General features: G+C 36.2%; 2 protein-coding genes across 6 annotated transcripts; one reads left to right on the forward strand and one right to left on the reverse strand.

Annotated features, from left to right (window-relative positions):
- Nucleotides 1-34: 34 nt before the first annotated feature.
- LOC106071416 (uncharacterized) lies at nucleotides 35-19,199 on the reverse strand. Of its 2 annotated transcripts, none has more exons than XM_056006109.1 (5): nucleotides 18,971-19,199; nucleotides 2,335-2,556; nucleotides 1,772-1,924; nucleotides 1,072-1,206; nucleotides 35-793 (listed from the first exon to the last, which is right to left on the reverse strand). In XM_056006109.1, exons 1-5 carry the CDS (start codon nucleotides 18,992-18,994, stop codon nucleotides 515-517), a joined length of 813 nt encoding a protein of 270 aa, XP_055862084.1. In that variant the 5' UTR covers nucleotides 18,995-19,199; the 3' UTR covers nucleotides 35-514. The 2 variants fall into 2 exon arrangements, with proteins under 2 accessions (XP_055862084.1, XP_055862083.1); XM_056006108.1 differs by lacking the exon at nucleotides 18,971-19,199 and adding an exon at nucleotides 10,961-11,074.
- On the forward strand, nucleotides 11,193-16,785 carry LOC106055977 (uncharacterized). Of its 4 annotated transcripts, none has more exons than XM_056006106.1 (4): nucleotides 11,193-11,307; nucleotides 13,220-13,326; nucleotides 13,744-13,873; nucleotides 14,566-16,785. In XM_056006106.1, the coding sequence occupies exons 2-4, from the start codon at nucleotides 13,268-13,270 to the stop codon at nucleotides 16,003-16,005; spliced, it is 1,629 nt and encodes a 542-aa protein (XP_055862081.1). In that variant the 5' UTR covers nucleotides 11,193-11,307; nucleotides 13,220-13,267; the 3' UTR covers nucleotides 16,006-16,785. The 4 variants fall into 4 exon arrangements, with proteins under 4 accessions (XP_055862081.1, XP_055862082.1, XP_055862079.1 ...); XM_056006107.1 differs by having other exon boundaries at nucleotides 11,307-11,384; XM_056006104.1 differs by lacking the exon at nucleotides 11,193-11,307 and adding an exon at nucleotides 11,314-11,484.
- Nucleotides 19,200-20,484: the final 1,285 nt, after the last annotated feature.

Genomic DNA, 20,484 nt, shown 5'->3' on the forward strand with positions numbered 1-20,484 from the left:
AATTGGTGGAAATAATGGCAAGCAATATCGAATGCAAATGTTTATAGCACTTTTTTGTATTGAAAATATTATTAATAGAAACATACAATTTTTAAGTTTCATAAACCTAACTAACAAAGTAAAAAAAATGCTTAAAATTACACATTAATATGCACATTATACAATTTGCCAATGAAAAACTGCCTATGAATTTAAGAAATGTCTATACAATATTGTATTAATAATATTTGGCATTAGTTTTCCTATTGTCACAGCAATCACTGGGCATTCAAACTACTGAATAACATCACTGTGAAATTGTTGTTTTTTTACATTAAATCTAAACTTAAGAAAAATGAACATAGGTCTATAGTTCCATTTATTTAAAATTCATCTAAATATATCGAATATTTTCAAAATCTATTAAATCCAATGGTGACCTTTCTTCTAGTTGAATAGAAGGGCATTCGATTCATTGATTGATTAAAAAGACTAATTTTTTCCTGTTCTCTTTCCATGTTGTGGTGGGTGTCCTTTAGAGCATCAGTCCTCCCCCTCCTTTGGGCGCCACTAGCATGTACTTATCCATGTTCCTCCTTGTGATCGACCAGCAGTTTAGACAGTTATTAATCATTGTATCATACATGACCATACAGGGCGTAGGGCAGGCGAACTGACAAATAATGTGTCCAAGTCTCGGACAGACCAGGCACACAGTGATGCACATGAACAGAGTTAGGCAGATGACCGTCAATATCACAATGGCCACAAACAGCGACTCATTGATGTCTTCACCTTCATCTGAAGGAATCATCTAGAAACAAGGAAAGTGAAGGAAATCCTGTTCTGACATTTTCCAAATAGGGTTAGGGTTAATACATTAAAGCTAACAGAGTTTTACCAAATAATGAAGATATAGATCTATATATTATAGAATAATGAATGTTCAAAGATGTCAACCTTCAATGGCATATATAAATAAAAGTGAGAACATAGGCAAGATAAATCTATTTTTGATACCATGAAGATTTAGTCATTTGTATGCCATTGTATTCTTAGTTACACATGTTTCTTGGGTCACCTTACACTCACTTTTGTGGTATCCTCCTGTTTGTCCACCATCAGAGAATCTGTTGGCACCATGTCTTTATAAGGGTCATCAAGGAAAAACTTGTGGAGCTCCCTGACAGTTTCTCCCAACACAAGGCCAGACAATTTGTCTGCTACCTAATGAAAGGATTGGCACATGTTTTTAATTTTCTATCAAATATTTCATTTCACATTGTTAATCAGAGTCAAGTATTTTAATGCTAGGTGAATGAGATGCAATTTTTAAAACTATACTGCAGGTTTTGATCACATTTTGGCATGTCACACAAGACTTACTGGTTACACACTTTGAGAATGCGCTCTTAAAAAGTTAAACTAATGGGGACAGTAAAAACTGCTGATGCCTTTGTGGATGCCAACTTGAACTATATATAGTTATCTCAGAAACTAAGTATTATAAGACGTGTGCTTTAAAAAAAAATGATTTTGTTCTCAATAGAAAAGGGAGGGAATAATTAGAGGCTAGAAGAAGAGACTGACATGTAATTATCTTCTCTTGTTCTCTTCAGTTCCCCTATCAGTTAATACAGACCTCGTTATAATTTCTTTTGATAGAAATAAATATCTAACTTATTTCCACAAATAGCTAAACTTTTTTTGGCGAATAACTTTTTTAGAATGACAGTCAATATCTTTGTATAGTGTGCACAATATTACGGTAACCTTAAATAAATAAAATAACCTTTTCTAATCCAATTTCTTTCAATCGTAAGGCCAGAAAGTCAAAGGTCATGTTTCCTCCCTGACCTTTGCCCCATTCTCGGAGTCGGACAAGGCAAGGTCTTGGTGGGTGACCTCTGAACTTGGTATGAACAGGGAAGAGCTCTGGGTGTAGCTAAAAGAAAAAAAAAACTCGATTGCCATCTGAAACTAAACCAATAATGCAATAATGTGCTGTTGACATCTTTCAACTAAGGTTGTTTTAGGCCTAGGCCCTATATATTATGTCTGATTCCAGGGCAGTTTATCAATAGTAAGTAAAATAAGAGGAAGAATAAGATCTTGATTGACAAGGAAGAAGATTTGAGTTGATTTGCAGGCCCTACAATTTTACAATTGTGGAGGCTGGAAGACGCAGTTTAGTCCTTGAGTTTTCTTGCATTGAGATGGGCCTACTTTGCGGACTGTGCAGTTGGTGTTGAAAATAAAAAAACAAAAGAGTGCTTAACAGCACGTATATATATTTATATATTATCAAGAACAACTTTTGTCTATCCAAACATTTTTTTAAATTATTAATATTACCTGAAAACCTTTTTGGTTGAGAGCATCTATGAGTTCATTACACTTTTGGTTGGTCAGATGATCAGAGACATACTGGAGCTCCTGTGGGTTGAGGTCAACCACAGCAAGGGCCGAAAAGGAGCAAAGAATAGGCCAGTACAACAGTAGATCATAGATGCTGAACATAAGGCAGCCCGATATCTCGATGCCAAAGTGATGAATTTGTCTCAAAATGAAAGCATCCTAGTGTTATTAAAATACATTTATGTATATAGTGACTCATTGATACATTGGGCACTACTAGGGCCAATTAGCGCATTCGCTAGCGAAACCAACAAAAACAATAGAGACAATCGGCTTGAACCACTTGGGACCAGCATGGATAACTATATAAGTAATATAGATAACTGTACCAAAATAAAATTGCAATGAAAAAAAAAGTATTTTAGACTTAATGTTGTGTGGTGTCATGGTTATAGGTACAGATGGTACGATGGTTATTAGATATAGCCTATAGTATAAAGTGTAGGCTTATCATCATCATTGGCCTCCTTAAGTCGTGAAAGGACTATGGTTCATCTCGAACACTTTTTCATATGGCTGTGGAGCCCTATTTTGGAGAGACACTCCCGTCCACATATATTACATGTCAATGTGGCTTTCGCTTTGGTGGTAGAGGAGCTGGCTATTTTCCGTGTGGCACGCTTTTCTTCAAGAATCGAGCCCACGTTTTCTCGCTGTCTATATATAGCTTTCTTGGTCACCATCTCTTTCCAACTAGTGCGGTCTAAGACTGTCTTCCCAATGGTCAGTATCAATGTTTAAGATTTTTATCACACAACGTAACGGAGTGTGAGTGTATAATAATAAAGCTTGTTTTCGAGTTCGAAGATTAATGAGGAATGCAGTATTTCCCGTGGCTACGCAGCACCAGATGCGACCTACATATTTTGCCACATGTAGCGCATACAAAACAATTATCCGCCGGTGGTCGATTTAGATTTTCTTTTCACCGTCTACGTCTGTCCTTGGCAGCGGATTTTCTTTTGGTCTCAAATGTGTATCCCGCAGCCTTTGTAAGCGATCTTCAGCTGTCTCGTTCTGAAGCCGCCTGTAACCAGATGCTCTCATCCAAAATATGTCAGTTAAAGCAAGTTGGCGCCTCAGCTGGTCTTCAAAGCGTTTCCATGGGACACCTCTGTTATGTCGACCACCTTTCAGCTCACCGAAAAAGACTGCTTTTGGCAAACGTTTGTCCCCCATACGGGATACGTGTTCGTGCTGTCCAGCGTAACTGTCTCTCTATAGTCTAGAGTATACCGGCGTTCGCAAAAGGACATTGCTGTTTGAAGTGTGGTCTTGCCACCGTATATCCATAATGGAGTGCAAGCATCTTTGCTGAAAGCGTTCAAGTAGTCTTAGTTGGTTTCTGTATAACACCCATGTCTCAGAAGAGTTGAGAGAACCATTGCATGGTAGGCATTGATTTTTCAGCGGGGTTTGAAGCTAACTAATACCTCTTCAATAAAAAAAAAAAAGCAAATTAGGCACTCGAAATGCTATGAGTGTTGCCAAAAGGATTTTGAGTCTAAATCCCCCTTCAGCGGGGTTTAAAGCTAAAAAAAAAATACCTCTTCAATATATATATAAAAAAAGCAAATAACGCACTCAAAATGCAATGAGCGTAGCCAAAGGGGGTTTTGAGTTTAAACCTCCTTAAGTGGGGTTTGAAGCTAAAAAATACTTCAATATAAAAAAAAGCAAATTTATAGGCACTCAAAATGCTATGAGCGTAGCCAAAAGGGTTTTGAGTCTATTAATCCCCCTTCAGTGGGGTTTAAAGCTAAAAAAAATACCTCTTCAATATTAAAAAAAAAAAAGAAAATTACACACTAAAAATTCTTTGAGCGTAGCCAAGCTAATGGGGGGTTTAATCCTCCTTCCTCCAGAGGGCTGTTTTTAAAGTTTAAAAGATGGTTTTGAGTTTAAAAACACCCTTAAGATGAGTTTTGAGGTTGAAAAGCTCTCTCTTCAATATTCTTCTAAAGCAAAATACAGTCAATAAATCCGATGAGCGTAGCTAAGGGGGTTTAGAATTTGTTAAGTTTAAAACCCCCCAACAGATGAATTTGTCGATAGAACTTCCCTTTTCGATTTAAAATCTAAAATAAACTACAGTCACCTAATTCCAAGAGCTTGGCCTAGAGAGGTTATAAATTTCTACCAGTTGCTGGGCTCCATTAATAAATTGCAGTGAATAGTCATCTACCAAAATTGAAAAAGACTTAAAAAAGGTCTAAAAGTGGAAGTTTACTATGCCACACACCCCTTTACAGTTGGTGGACTCGTACGAATAATACACACACTCATACTATACAGATTAGTTTGTGACACTGGCGGATCCAGGGGGGGGCGGTAGGGGCGATCGCCCCCCCCCACTCGGCCGCCCCCCCCCCCCCCGAAGGGGGGGGGCGGACGAACTTTAGTATAGGATTCACACAATTTGTATACGAATTTATTACTTATGTTATAAATATATACTAATTATTTATATTTCAACCTATTTTTAGATTATTTCGCCCCCCCCCCCTTTCTAGTATGTTGGCCGATTTGGTGGGGTCGGGAGGGGGGCGATGGTATCAATCCCGCCCCCCCCCCTACACTTTCGAGTGGGGGGGGGCGGTCCAATTTATTGGTAGAAATGACAGCCTGCTAACAAAATCAATTAAACATCTATATCCTTGTAACTTGTTATTGATATTTTAACCGATCTTTATATTATGTCGTTCCCTGTTTGCCGATTGGTGTGAGGGGGGGGGGGGGACGAATACCTCTTCTGCCCTTCCCACCTAAACCCTTTGAGTGGGGGGGGGGGGCGGTCCGTTTTTATGGAGAAATCATAGTTTGTGAACAAAATTAGTTAAATTAATATATACATTTTATATTATGTCGCTCCCTTTCTGGTATTTTGGCCGATTCGGCGGGGTGAGGGGGGGGGGGCGATTGCATGTACTGCCCTCCTCACTCTAGCCCTCTGAGTGCTGGGGGGGCGGTCCTATTTTTGTGGAGAATCATAGTTTGTGAATAAAATTAGTTGAATATCTATATAATATAAACTACGTATTGATATGTGACCCATTGTAAATATGTCGTACCACACTCTAATCTCAAATTGTATCATTAGTAAATTTAAATGAAAAAGGGTTGTACCAGGTGGGAGGGGCGATACATGCTATCGCATTTCCCCCATCGGACAAATCAATACTTTTTCTTTTTGTATTATAGTTAAGAAATTACAAAATTAAAAAATTGTCACTGATATAATTTAAATATGCTATAAATTAAATTCTTATATCGAGTCGCCCCACCCCTATTCTTTAATGCCAAATGCAATCATTAGCAGAAATTATTTTAAAAAGCGAGGATAAGTCGTTTTCACTCAATCGCCCCTCCCCTTTCCAGACAGATTTTATGTAATTTCACATGAATTTATCATAAGTATTTTAAGAAAGACTTTGCATTGGAAAAGTTAGAATTCAAACGAAATTTTTCAGTATAAGAGTCATGATTGAGATGAGTTCTAAACTCAAATAACATTTTCATAGTCGCCTTTTCCCAACCTTTACTCAATCTGATATTTTTCTAGCTAAATAAATTTGGGACTATTACTCACAATTTATACTGGAGTTTTCTTGAATACTATTTATCGAATAAGTTTTTTTTCGGCGGCGATCCTGAAAGCAAAAATCTAAATACGTGGGGTATCCTATCTTTTCAAGGAACAAATCGGTTTTATTTGCAATGTATTATGGGCCTATAAATTCAAATTAGAATATTTTTCAAGTACAACATTATTCGAAAGGTCGTTTTTTAATAGTATGAATAATGAGCTTCAGGTCAGGAGAATGCGTTTCTGCAGTGAAGAATGCAAGAAAACGCTTTTGGCGTCGGGGCTTCGCCCCGAACTCCATTTATGAGTAATGAGTTGTAGATGTCAGGAGAATGCGTTTCTGCAGAGAAGAATGCAAAAAAAAACGCTTTTGGCTTCGCCCCGAACTTCATTTATGGGTAATGAGTTGTGTGACAGGTGGGGAAATGTGACGTGTGTTTGGCGCGTTTTATGTCTAGGGGATGATTATTTTTAAAGCTATCACACACCAACCTATCATAATATGAATCGGGAGCAGACACGCAACGAGACAAAGCAATGAAAGATAGATACAAAAGTTAAAAATGAAGAATATTTATTTACATAAATATACATATAAGAATAAAAAGGGGGAGGGTTTGCCTCTATCTCTAAATAATACTAGCTTTAATCATCACTCTTGCATTTAATAAGAGAGTATGTCACTTTGTCCTCTGACTTAGCTGGTTGTCCTGTTGATGTCGCAGCTGGCTGTGTCCTGGCTTGAGGTTCTGCAGCTGGAGGTGGCGCTCTAGCGGATAGAGGGACGCCGGTGATAGGCCTAGAGTTCTTGTGGAGTCTCAATCCCCAAAATCTAATACCTGTAGTGGGCACAGTAGGGCGGGTGGCCGGCTACCGTGGGCACAAGGTTACTGCGGGCAGAGCTGATCTGTCGTGGGCAGCGTAGTTGACAGGATATGTCCAGTGAGTTGCAGAGGGTTGGCGTAGCTATGACGTCTCACACAGATCTGAATCTATAGGGACGTCGCACCTAATAGCTTGACAGGTGGGCTGTCGAATAGGCGGGCAATGCCGATAGCGCCAAGTGGTAGAGTTGAGTAGATCTCAGTAGGCAAGTGCAGTGCCGAATAGCACTAAGCACATAAATAGGTAAATAGGCAGGTAAATAGATCGTTGATCCAATAAATAAATAGGCAGACACCTGAGGGAGGCACCAGGTATTCCTCTCCCGAATAAATGATATAGTCCAGACTCGATTGCTCAGCTCGAATGAGAAATGAAAGAGAGTCTGGCCTGATTTAATTTACCTTATATACAGGCCTGGAGAATGTTGGCGGAGACAGGAAATGTCCTAGGCTAAGATTTATCTTACACGTGGGTGGATTAGACTCGAGGTGGGAGTCGCACCTTGGAATATCACGCGGTGTGTTGACCAGGGTAATCTTTTAGATCAAAGAGAGACGTGGGAGAAAGGGGGGGGGGTGACTTGCATTCCACACAAGGTGGTGTCATCTCATCTGCGCCCGTCAGACATCCGGCCGGTACGATCAAAGAGAACGTGGCTATCTTTGCCCCGGTCAAGGGAAGATAAGTCGAAAGACGCGGCCTAGCTATCTCCAATGTGGTCAACTAAGTCTAGCCTGGAGCGGAAAAGGTGTGGCGGGTGAATAATTTGGGGGTAGGATGGGGAGATAATTAAAATAAGATAAATAAATAATGAAAAATAATAATTAATGCTGTGATAAATTTGAGTGACTCTGACAGCGAGTTTTTGACTTGTCACAAGTTGTAGATGTCAGGAGAATGCGTTTCTGCAATGAAGAATGCAAGAAAACGCTTTTGGCGTCGGGGCTTCGCCCCGAACTACATTGTGAAGAATGAGCTGTACTTCTCAGGAGAATGCGTATCTGCAGTCAAAAAAGCAAGAAAACGTTTATGGCGTCGGGGCTTCGCCCCGAACTCCATTGATGAATAATGAGCTGTACTTGTCAGGAGAATGCGTTTCTGCAGTGAAAAAAGCAAGAAAACGCTTATGGCGTCGGGGCTTCGCCCCGAACTTAAACAGAGAACCTTATAGCGCTGCCCCATTTGTTTTGTTTTTCGCCGAAGGTTGAGAAATGCTGCTTTTTTTATTCTCATATTTTTATATATATCTATATTATAAAGTAGAATGTGAGGGGTATGTATGTATGTATGTATGTTACTTATAGACATCAAAACCGCTTGACCAATCTTGATAAAACTAGGCAGGAATGTTCCTTGGGTACCAACTTAGACCGTAGTGTATGTATTGTAGCCCTAAAACAAACTTAAGACCCTCAAAAAAAATAAAGTTGTCCGACTCTATTACAGCTATAGTATTTTATGGATCTAGGCCATGTCTACAATGTTGACATGAGAAAAGATAGAAAGGATTTAGACCTAGATCTAATTTTAAGAAATACACTTTGCGCAGATAGTTTTTTACTTTGACACATGAAAAGACAAAAGAAGATCCATTGATTTCATTATATAATAAAATTAACCTTCAATTTTGTGTTTCAAAAGCATTTTTTACATTAATTAGTTCCTTATATCTGTGATTACAGATTTCCTGACGAACATTCTTTCATTAGACAATTCAGTAATGAATCGCGTACTAAATATTAATTCGTTTAATTGTTTACTTTATAATCCCATCCCTAGATCTAAAACTCTAATTCAACTCTAAGATGATAAAACTTCTCTTCGCACAGATAGTTTTATACTTTAACACATAAACATATTAAATGAAGTCCATTCATTTCATATTTTGATCAAATAAACATTCAAATTTGGTTTTTAAAGCTACATTCATTTTCGAAAGCTGCGCAGCCGAGTTAAAGGCCTAGATCTAGAGGAGGCTCTTATAGTTTGAACACCCCATCGGATTCTCCTTTCTAAACGGGTCGCTTTTTTTTGTTTGTAATTCATTTGTTTTTATGTTTGGAGCTAAAATCGACGATTCGGGACTGATCATGTCCAATTTTAGATAAGTTCTGGTAATTTTGTTCCGTTTTTCCAAAGCAGATGGCAGTTATTTAGATTCTCGGTAACCATGTATGTTAAGCTGTTGTTTTAACCTCCCCCGGCAATTCATACCCATATAAGGGATGAAAGCTATATCATGAGCCTGTTTGATCGTAGGCTGATGGGCATATCAAAATAAGCTTCCAAACATCTTTAGAAAGACATTCCAATCACATTTATACCGTTAGCTGTTAAATAAAATTAAAAAAGGGGGTGTCCAAACAAATAATAATGAATTCAGCTCATTCTCCTTTTTGAACACAGCAAAATCGTATTAAGAATTATTATTGGGATTAATAAATCTATGATTTTTTCAATGAATAAACATGACCTAGATAGAGATATCTAGAATATATAACTTATGAATGAAAGAAAAAGTGTGGGCTGCTAATTTGAAGCCAGAGACCATGCCCACTGCATGTGATCACGCAAGATAAGGAGAGGTATAGGCTACACTCAGCGAGTAGTGTCACAAACTATCCAACAGGCAGTGGAGGGAAGGGGGAGAGAGTCATGAAAAGAATTATAAGCATCTATGGGAGGGAGGGGATGTTAAGGTGTCACAAAACGAACATCCAAATTATGAAAACAAGAAGAGGGTCCTTGGATGGGAGTTAAAAGAAAGACAGAGAGAAAATACAAGTAGCCTAGTAGAAAATATCATGTTTATTAAATTAAAATAATTAATTTATAGCTCTATAATCTATATAAATTTATTTCTGTCTGTTTCTACACATAGATTATATAGGTATTTAATATATATATATATATATATATATATATATATATATATATATATATATATATATATATATATATATATATATATATATAAAGAGAGAAATAGAGAGAGTATATGAGGAAATAGACTATAAATACATATTGCAAAATTGAATCTACTTCTTTTACTACAATCTAAATAATTTTTAAGTAACACCGATATAATTTATTAGCAATTACATAGTGGTGTTCAACACCGGTGCTCACTGTTCAACTAAAGGAGAAAGCCCAAAAACTGCGTTCAAAATAGGAGCATGAAGTGACCTAATTTATTTTAAAATAAAATCTTGACTATGGGTGGTAATACAAAGGAACACAGCTATTTTTATAGTCCTTTAGTTGCAGAATAAGAATCTGCTTTCAGTTTTTTTGTAAGTTAAACCGTCACCAAATAAAAAAATAAAATAAAAAATTGACCTAGTTCCCGAAAGTCGGTGTTCAGTTATAAGAATCTACCATATATTCATTCATGAATCGCGTACTAAAAATTATTTCGTTTTATTGTTACTTTATAATCCAATTTATTTAACAAAGCTATATTTCGTTTTTAATAGATAACAATGTATCGACTTCGGGTGAACCATTTTCGCAAAACTAATTTTATGTTCGTAGCGAAAGAGAAATAACGTGAAAGGATCATTAGCTACGTTTAACATACATCTAAATCCAATCCACTAGATTATTCAAAAGCAAATGTTTTAATTTGAAAAAAAATGGATTTAAGCCTATTAGCTATTTTGATTTGATAGCTTCATTCGCACTATTTTTACATTGACACATTCGCTTTACTTATTACATTATTATTTCGTTTAATTGTTTACAAACACTCTCAGTGACTATATCGACAGTAATGCGCAAATAAAGACCCGCGGGTCGCGGGTAACATATGTCTAGTATATATATATAGGCATATATATATATATACATATATATGTGTGTGTGTGTGTGTGTGCGCGCGCGCGCTGTATGCACGTTTATGCGTAGGGTTAGGGTTTACTGGGCGTTAGGGTTAGGGTTTGGAAAAAAATCGCCCCCCCCCCACTCCAAAGTTCTAGATCCGCTAGTGGTTTGTGATAGGCCTATCTGTTTATAAATACTGTTAAGCTTTAATTCACCAATCATTAAAAGAGTTTTAAGCAATAAGGTAAATAAAAGGAAAACAATTATTACGAATATATGTATGTTATTTAACAGTTTTGCAAAATGCTCAGCAACACAAGCTATAATATTTACAAGACATGTAGGTATTCGGCAATGGCCAAATATCATATTTTACTATCCGGCAATATTTGGCTTAGGCCGAATATCAAAAAGTACTATCCTTTGCACCCCTAATAAATACACATATATTTTTTTTTAAATGGCGGGGGGTGGGGGGAAAAAAATCCTGGCTACGCCCATGGACCTATAGACACAGATCATTCTAGATAGAGTCTATATAATATAAGGAATATGTTGTTTTTTTTCTAGCTTAAATATGTAGAGTTGGCAGCACTTGTGATTATCACGAAGTGGCGGTAAATATAGATCATAGAGAGTCTAGATCTAGAATCTAAGTTCAATATTTCTAAGTCTAGAAGACCGTCACTCCACTGTAAATTTATCAATTTATGACTCAAATGACTGAGATCTAGTGATGATGGTGTGACTGACGCAAGGGACAGGGTATCTCGATCTCTTAGTAACCAGTGCCAGTGAGTTAGTTACTTAGTCTTCTAATTCTACAAGTCTTAATTCTACACTCTCTACTGCTCTTGTGACTCTACTCTCTAGTATTAAGTCTAGTACTCTAGCTAGAGATCTAGATCTAGATCTCTAGAATCTACTTAGATCTCTATTAGAGTCTAGTAGTAATACTAATAGCCTATTAGTATTAGTGTATTAGTCTACTAGAATCTAGACTCTATAATAATAGGTTCTAAGTTCTAGTCAATCTAGTCATTCTAGATTAGATCTATACTTAATTTTAATACTAGATCTAATTATAGGGGGGTCTATCTAGTTTATTTCTACTCTAGACTGACTAGACTAGTCACTCGTTCCATATAGATCTATATCAGATAATCAGCCATTTATCAGGCATATCATGGCATATGCCATGCATATGGCTATGCTTAAAATATACTTAATGCTTTGAGAAATTTACATTAAATATTATGCAAAATGCATGGGACCCATAGACGCATAGACATCAAGCCCCCCGGGGCCCCAAATGATGGCAGCTTCCTAGCTACGCCACTGGGCCATGGACTGAGTAAGGGGATTGTACAGTGTACAGAGCGCACTGCGCCTCGTTCCTGGCTCCCACTCACTATAACTATAAGTGGCAGAGGGCAGTGCTAACCATGGGGAATTTTCCTCATATTCTTATACAGTAACTGCCACTGTTATATGTAGGGATAGTCACACTCCAGCTGATGGGACACTGGTGTCTTCCTCTTTGTGAAACGGGTGGCAGACTTTTTTGGGGCTGGGTCTCCGGGCAACTTATTCCAAAAACACAAGTTCGCCCTAGGTAGCCCGGAAGTGGCTTAGTTCACTTCCCATACATAGCCTATCTAGTTCCACTACTAGACACCCCAACGAGGGTGCCACGCTGAGACGATGGGGGCTGAACCCTCCGGCCAGCTTCCTTCCAGCATCTCTGTTCTGAGTGATTTTCACCAACTGTCCCCACATTGTGCCCATTCGCCTGGCATCTGCTTCCATATATACAGATATTGCAGCACCATGTGATACCATCATGTATGATGAATTCCTCTTTTCTGGGGGGGGGGGGTAGGTGTTATGTTGAACGCAGGTTTGCGAAGGGTGTGGCCCATCCATCTCCAGTATCTCTGAAGGATCTCTACTTCAATGGGCTGTGAGTTTGTTCTTTGCCACAGTTCTCATTCTATCATAAGAATCTTCCTGAGGCAGGTATTGATGAATACCTGAATTTTTTTCATGGTGGAGACAGTGGGTCAGTGGTTCTTCATGTCTCTGCTCCATAAAGTAGTACAAATGGCAGTGGTGTTGAAGAACCTGATCTTGGTGGTGGTGCTTATTTCCCTGGATATCCAGGTGTTCTTAAGCAGATCAATGGAAGGCTGCTTGAGCTAACTCTTAAGTTAGTTTTTTAAAATGATTTTTAAAGATATCTATATATATTTATAGATCTATTTTATATATTCTAGATCTGTTTACTATTCACATAAAAAAAAAAAGAAAACAATCTTTCTACAGATATACAGATCTAGATGAAGAGTCATCTAGAGTCCTCCTTTAGAAGCCTAAAATGATTTAAAAATCTTAACTAGATTTTAGAATCTATACTTTAAAATTTAGTAACTACTTTTAGTATCTATCTATTACTAAAATACTACAATGTGTACATCTATAATCTATAGAGAAGTAGAGACTTATAATTATTTCTCTCTATATTTTTAGGATCGAAATTAGTAAACATCTACACATCTCAAGAGACATCAGACTTAGATGGATTATAACAGCATTGAAAAATCTATCAGATGTTTTGTATCAAGATCAGATGTCAAGTAGGTAGTATACATGAAACTTGTTCTTTTCTAGCTCTAAATTTAGTTCTAATCTAAGTGATACATTTACTAGGATTCTAGAATAATGTCTAAATCTAGAAGAGATCTAGTTTGGCCTGAGAGTAATGATCTAGATGGCTGCTTTAAAGCAGCTATGTACTGATGTAGTGTACATATAATACATACTCCAGGGGCCAGTACACTCGCTAGCTCAAGATTTACACTTTATAATCAATATACTATTTATTTGTACTACACAATAAAAGTATTGTCATAACTTCTATATTAAGACTATGACTGCTTTATTGATCCTTATGCAGCTTTATAGACTGATTCTTATCTATCTAACAATAATAAAGATTTTGTTAGTACTAACAAAGAAATGGTAACAGAATTTTTTTCTTTGTGTGATTCTAGTGTTATAACCAAGAGAATGGTGAGGACTGAATTCATGAAACAGCAAGGTTTACTATTTATGAGCTCATCACTTGAAAAAAACATAGATAGAGTGCTACATAATATAATCCAAGAACTTACTAATTTATTGGCAAGTAAAACCAATATTACTCTTTATTATATAATTAATGCAGGGTAATTTGTGTAATTACTGGAGAGTGAATCATAAACATTTCAAACGTCTTAATGTGTGTGTGGTAGTGGGCAGATGACCTTAAATTATCACAGTTTATCTTGAGCATGATTTTGTAAAATATATTTATTATTAGTAAGTTGAATCTAAGATTTTCTTTGACTAACAATAATTTTTTCAAAACTTATATCAACTCACTCTGTCTGACCAAAAGTTTTTACACATTATTTCTCTGATACCCAATCTCGGATCAAGCTGAAATTTTGCATAATTATACATGACAACACAAGAAAAATTAACCAATTAGTTGATTGACTGTTGGTAAATTATTTTGTTTAATATCAAACATGGGAAAGAAATAGTACTTGACTGAAGTGGTAGTATAAACTAAATTGGTCCCCTTTCTAAGGGAAAGAAATAGTACTTGGCTTAAGAGGTGGTATAAGCTGAATTAGTTCCCTTTACAGATTGACGTCTTATTACAAATTTAATTACATGACTGATCCAAACCAATTGATACACTTAATTTAAGCTTTGTTTATGAAAGGAAATATTCTTTTGTATTTTGCTTTTTTTTTTGTCTAAACTAATATAACTAGTAAGTTAAGATGTTAATTCTTTAATATAAATATTTATATTTCTCTTTACAGAAACAAGGACAGCCACTGGAGTCGTTAAGACTAATTGAAGCTACAAATACCAAAGTTGAGCCCAGTAATATTCCTCTTAAGACTCATGAGAAATGTAAAGTCAACTTAAATGCATCAAATATTAAAAATGCATCCAAGACCAAACTTGTAAATTCATATTCCACCCAGAAAAATGAAATTCATATAGAAGACGACAGATCCAAATCAAATTTGGACCAATTAAACTGCCTCAAAAAGAAAACCAAAAGTTCTGAGCATCTTGAGGAGGTTCGAAGACGTAACCATAACCATTGTTTTCGAGACTTGTTTAGTGACAAACATTATTCAAATTCTTTAACTGCAAAGAGTGTGAAAAAGAATAGATTAACAGTACCTAAATATTTCTCAGCAGATGAGGTCAGATTATCAATCCTGAACTCCGATGATAGTCAACAGAGCTGTGACTCAATCTGTTCTGAACAATTTTTACCTGACAGAGCAGAAGTGTTTTCCTCATGGGAGGAGGAAGTAGCCCTGCTGGATTCTAATAACACTCATACAAGTGACTGTGATTGTGATCAAGAAGAATCTAAAGGAAATATCTGTGTTAAAGTAGTGAACTCCAATGTACTTGCAAATGACAGTGAATCTCAAGTAAATGATGATGACTGTGTTAAAGTAGTGAACTCCAATGTACTTGCAAATGACAGTGAATCTCAAGTAAATGATGATGACTGTGTTAAAGTAGTGAATTCCTATGTAATTGTAAATGACAGTGATTGCGATCAAGAAGACTCCAAAGTAAATGATGATGACTGTGTTGAAATAGTGAATTGTAATGTTCTTTTAAAGGATTGTTATCGTTTGGACTCAAAAGTAAGAGAAGTGGAAAATATGTCTCCTGTTACTTCCAAAAAGAATGAAGTTATTGTCATTGACTCAAGCCCAGACATCGACACAACAAAAATGAAGAAGACAAAAATAGATGGCAGCAGAAATTGGCTGAGTGTTTTTTCAAAAGATGATGTGAAATCTTTGATCTCTACTAATTTGTTTCAGGATAGTGCTTATAAACTTCCCATCATATCCATTGAGAAGCTTGAAAATGGTTCTAGCCAAATCAAACAGAGACACTCTTTTACTGTTTTGAAAACTGGCTGTGAAAAGACCAAAACGGTTGAGGCTGATTCTTGTACCAGCCCTGAAAAGAAAAGGCGGAAAACTTCCAAATATCACACTGAGAAAAAATATTCAAAATCGTTGTTGGTTTCTGATCATAGTTTAATTTCATTTCAAACAGACTCATTGAAAAGTTCTCAGAGAATCAAAGGAAATATCTTACAAGAAGGCTTACCCATGGACCAAGAAAGTAAGTCTAAAGGACAAAGTCAGTATGTTGGAGTATTGGTTGTAGGGCAGGATGCTTCCAATGTAGAAAATATAATTGATATCACAAAATAAAAGAATTCTTTTCACCTCACTTTCTTGTGCAATGAAAAACAAAATTTCAAACTTCTTCATGTGTGAGTGGGGGGTTAGGCAGATGGCCTATTGTATTTCTCCACGGACAGATTGCATAGCCTCTACTTATAAATTTCTGTTTGTGAAATGTTTACTTTTTGTTTAATTACTTTGAGCACAGAATCTTTCAGTTTTGACCAAATGGGTACGAGCTGTTTTATTTTTTGTTCAAATCAATATTCTCCCCCCATCCAAGATAAGGGATGTTGATCTCTGTGGATATTTGACTGAGGGAAATGGTGTCTGGCCTCCAGCATGACCATAAGTAAAGTCATCTGCTGATTCATTGAGTATAAGGTTTGAAAAGCTGTGAATGGATGAAAGAAAAATCTGCTTTTAAAGTTTTAAAAATAATTATGCTCTTTCTTTAATTTATAGGAATCCTTGTTTAATACTGTACAGCTTATGATGTTGATTTACTGTTGCAATGCAGGTATTATTGCAGCTTAGGAGCCAGTTATATTTATTGACATTAAGTTTAAAAACAAGTGAACCTAATGTCATAAGTGGTTTTTACATTTTGTGTTCTGTAGGGGTGACAAGCCATCATCATCTACTGTTGAAGTCAAGTTTAATGTTTTCTACAAATCTTTCGGTATTTGTGTATTGTCGTTGATGTCCATATGTTCACTTGTGCTTTATTTTTGTCATTGTGTGAATTATTAGTTGATTATTGAAATTAAAAATAAAATTAAAGAAATTAAAAATAAAATTAAACATTTTAGTAAAATCATCCCTGATCTAAACTTTCTATAATTACTGCTTGATTTGTTTCTGTTTAATGTTTTCAGTGATTATGATTGAAAGAAAATGTATTGTTACTAACACCTAGTGGTCACTTTTCTAAAATAATATACAAATATTTGAAAATAATATGAACTGTAAAAGAATATGAGATGCAGATGCTTAAAAAGAATAGTATTTTGACGTATTGATATTATTGTTAACACACGTTGATAGAATGAATTCTACCACAAATTATGTAGACGTCCTTTTAGGTTTCAGTGACACGTTGGTAAAACCGCCACCCTTTAGGATATTGTTCACAAAAGTTATCAAATTGATTGCATGCACGCTTCTGGACGGACAAATAAAGCTTTACCCTAGCGCAGACAAATCAGGATAAAACTCGAGCTGAGAATCATCTATAGATATTATATAGAACATTGTACTTCCACCGTTGATAAGAAAACGATGAAGTGAGCGACCAAATGAAAGTTGGCATCGTGCGAAATACAGCTTTGTATATGGAAGTGAGACCGGTATTCACTAATAACGTGTCAGATTACGATTTAAAAACTAGGCTACAGAGACAGTTTGTGTGAAAACACAAAAATCTGCCGCCTAAGTGGTCCGCTTAGGCAGGTTTCAATATTTTCAGAAAGACTATCAGAAACTACAACCCTATCTCCGTGGATACCAAAAGAAGAAACTCTAGTTTATTTCTTTGTTAGCCATGCTTTAGTTAACCAATGACTTAAATTCTGCCAAGTCACTGGTTTTCCTGGCTAGCAGAAGCAACCCATTCCATGCTCTAATAGCGCTTGGGAAGAAGGCGTATTTGTACAAATTTGTCCTAGCATATGGGATGAAGGATGTACCTTTATCTTTGTGTCTTTCGGAGTATTTTATTAAATTTTGTATTTGAAGATTGTTTCAGTGTTTTATGTATAATTGCTACTTTACTTTGAAGTCTTCTGTCCTGAAGGCTTTCTAAATTGAGTGATTTGACTAAAGGTGTAACTCTTGCTATGTTTCACTATGTCGGTTGTTATGTTTGCGATCATTTCTTGGATTATTTTATGGATTATTATTCGTTCGCTTTTTCTTATGTCGTATTTGTGGACTGTTGGATCTTGAGTATTAGTCTAGAGTATTAGGGGTGGGCAAATTACGACCCGCGGGCCGCATTGTCTCTACGTCTTTCTAAAAAGTTTAAAGTAAATAAAGATTATTCTTATTGGCAATATTTCGAAACATTCAGTCAAAGACACAAACTTAGGCAAATATTTATTCAATCCAATGAAGAAACTGTGCTGAAAGTGTTGGTTGGCTTGAAACAAAAAGGCGAATGTAGCAACTGATCAGAAGCCCGTGCTTTGAATGAGAAAACAGGTTTTTAATAAATTAGAGAGCAAGCTCCCAACCATAAGCTCTACACGGGAACGTTAGTGCAAAGTTATATATTGCTTATCAAACATAGTATTGAGCCAATTATCTCAGTAATCAAACTTATGAGAACTAGGAGTCTTCACCAAGAAGTACTTGAAGATTGGGAAACAAAACATTACGATGTTTGTTACCACAGTAGTATCCGCTGGCTTAGCCTGGGCACGGTATTGAGAAGAATATGAAATCACAAGGAAGAAATCGTTATGTCCATAGAAGGACATTGTGACTTTGTTACTAATAATAGGCCAGTAGGTCTAGTCTAGATGATATCTTATCTTATATAATACAGACGTTACTTCAAAAAAGAAGATGATTACGTCCTACGCGTCATGCATTCAGTCATGCATATTAACCAATGACTTAAATTCTGCCAAGACACTGGTTTTCCTGACTATCTCAGGCAACCCATTCCATGCTCTAATAGCACTAGGGAAGAAGGAGTATTTGTACAAATTTGTCCTAGCATATGGGATGAGGAATGTGCCTTTATCTTTGTGTCTTTCTGAGTATATTATTAAATTTTATATTTGAAGATTATGGTTCAGTGTTTTATGTATAATTGCTACTTTACTTTTGAGTCTTCTGTCCTGAAGGCTTTCTAAATTTAGTGATTTAACAAAGGTGTTACTCTAGTCAAATGTGAATATTCGTTTGTTATGGTCAGATATATCTAGATCTAATTATAATAATAACGAGATATGCTTTAATTTTTTTTCTTCACCATTTCACGTACCTGTGATCCAACTGATGAGATCATTGAAAACTATTTAGGCCTAAACATTGTAGACTCTAGCCTGTTACTATGTTTATGTCTAGATCTACTGTTAGTTTTAAAGTTGCAAAGAAAGTAAACTGTAATGCTAAATTTAGATTCTTGTCTAGAGTACGTATTGGAGAGTGTCCATAATTTCTACTTGTAACTGAGTTTTCAAATAAAGTGCGGCATGAAACCAATTCAAAAAATTGATGCGCGCCGTCAAAGTGTGCAAAATTGAGATGACGTACCAGCAGTTCACCTTCAGGAAGTGCAAGATGAACCAACCAGTCTAAGAGAATTCTCAACTTTATGGTATAATTATCGACAAATTAGTTTGTATTTAATAGCCAGTAAAAGAACTTGAAACAAGTAAGTAGACGAATGATGTCTAGATCTATAACTAAAGAATATGGGCCTACATCCTAGGTTTGAGGTAATTTATAAACAAAATTGAAGATCAAGACAAAGAACATAAGCCTAAAAATGGCAAATGAATGTCTTCAATCCCCCCCCCCCCCCCCCAATTAAGGTCTAAAGTGCAATGTTTCCCAAGACTACGCAAACTAAGCATCACCAGACAATCTAGAAGCAGATATTGATTAAGGCTAGATATACTAATGTATACATGTATATATATGATATATAAAATCTACTATACGTAATAATCATCTTCTCGTAGGACGTAATCATCTTTTTCAAAGTAACGTCTGTACTTTATAAGATAAGATACTAGACTCTAGATTCAACTAACGTAGATTTTTTTTATTGCTCTCTAACCATACAGTTAAGTCTCGAACCACACAACATAGGGCTACTCACGAACCAGCAGTCTTACTTTCGAATCACACATACTTTACTATCGAATCACGCAGACATTTTCTTGAACCACACATACTTTACTATCGAATCACGCAGACATTTTCTTGAACCACACATACTTTACTATCGAATCACGCAGACATTTTCTTGAACCACACAGACTTTACTATCGAATCACGCAGACATTTTCTTGAACCACACAGACTTTACTATCGAATCACGCAGACATTTTCTTGAACCACACATACTTTACTATCGAATCACGCAGACATTTTCTTGAACCACACAGACTTTACTATCGAATCACGCAGACATTTTCTTGAACCACACAGACTTTACTATCGAATCACGCAGACATTTTCTTGAACCACACATACTTTACTATCGAATCACGCAGACATTTTCTTGAACCACACAGACTTTACTATCGAATCACGCAGACATTTTCTTGAACCACACAGACTTTACTATCGAATCACGCAGACATTTTCTTGAACCACACAGACTTTACTCTTGAACCACACAGACTTTACTCTTAAACCACACAGACTTTACTCTTGAACCACATAGACTTTACTATCGAATCACGCAGACATTTTCTTGAACCACACAGACTTTACTATCGAATCACGCAGACATTTTCTTGAACCACACAGACTTTACTATCGAAT

The sequence above is a fragment of the Biomphalaria glabrata genome, chromosome 12 (genome assembly GCF_947242115.1).
Source record: "Biomphalaria glabrata chromosome 12, xgBioGlab47.1, whole genome shotgun sequence".
Taxonomy (NCBI): Eukaryota; Metazoa; Mollusca; class Gastropoda; family Planorbidae; genus Biomphalaria; species Biomphalaria glabrata.

Bases quoted from the DNA above. Each gene is read 5' to 3' on its own strand.
- LOC106071416 (XM_056006108.1), bottom strand. From the start codon at position 11,059: ATGATATTTGGCCATTGCCGAATACCTACATGTCTTGTAAATATTATA. The intron at 2,557-10,960 runs GTAATAATTGTT...TAATAACACTAG, and splicing joins TAAATAACATACATATATTC to GATGCTTTCATTTTGAGACA. The intron at 1,925-2,334 runs GTAATATTAATA...TTTTTCTTTTAG, and splicing joins TCAACCAAAAAGGTTTTCAG to CTACACCCAGAGCTCTTCCC.
- LOC106055977 (XM_056006106.1), top strand. From the start codon at position 13,268: ATGGATTATAACAGCATTGAAAAATCTATCAGATGTTTTGTATCAAGA. The intron at 13,327-13,743 runs GTAGGTAGTATA...GTGTGATTCTAG, and splicing joins GTATCAAGATCAGATGTCAA to TGTTATAACCAAGAGAATGG. The intron at 13,874-14,565 runs GCAAGTAAAACC...TTCTCTTTACAG, and splicing joins AAGAACTTACTAATTTATTG to AAACAAGGACAGCCACTGGA.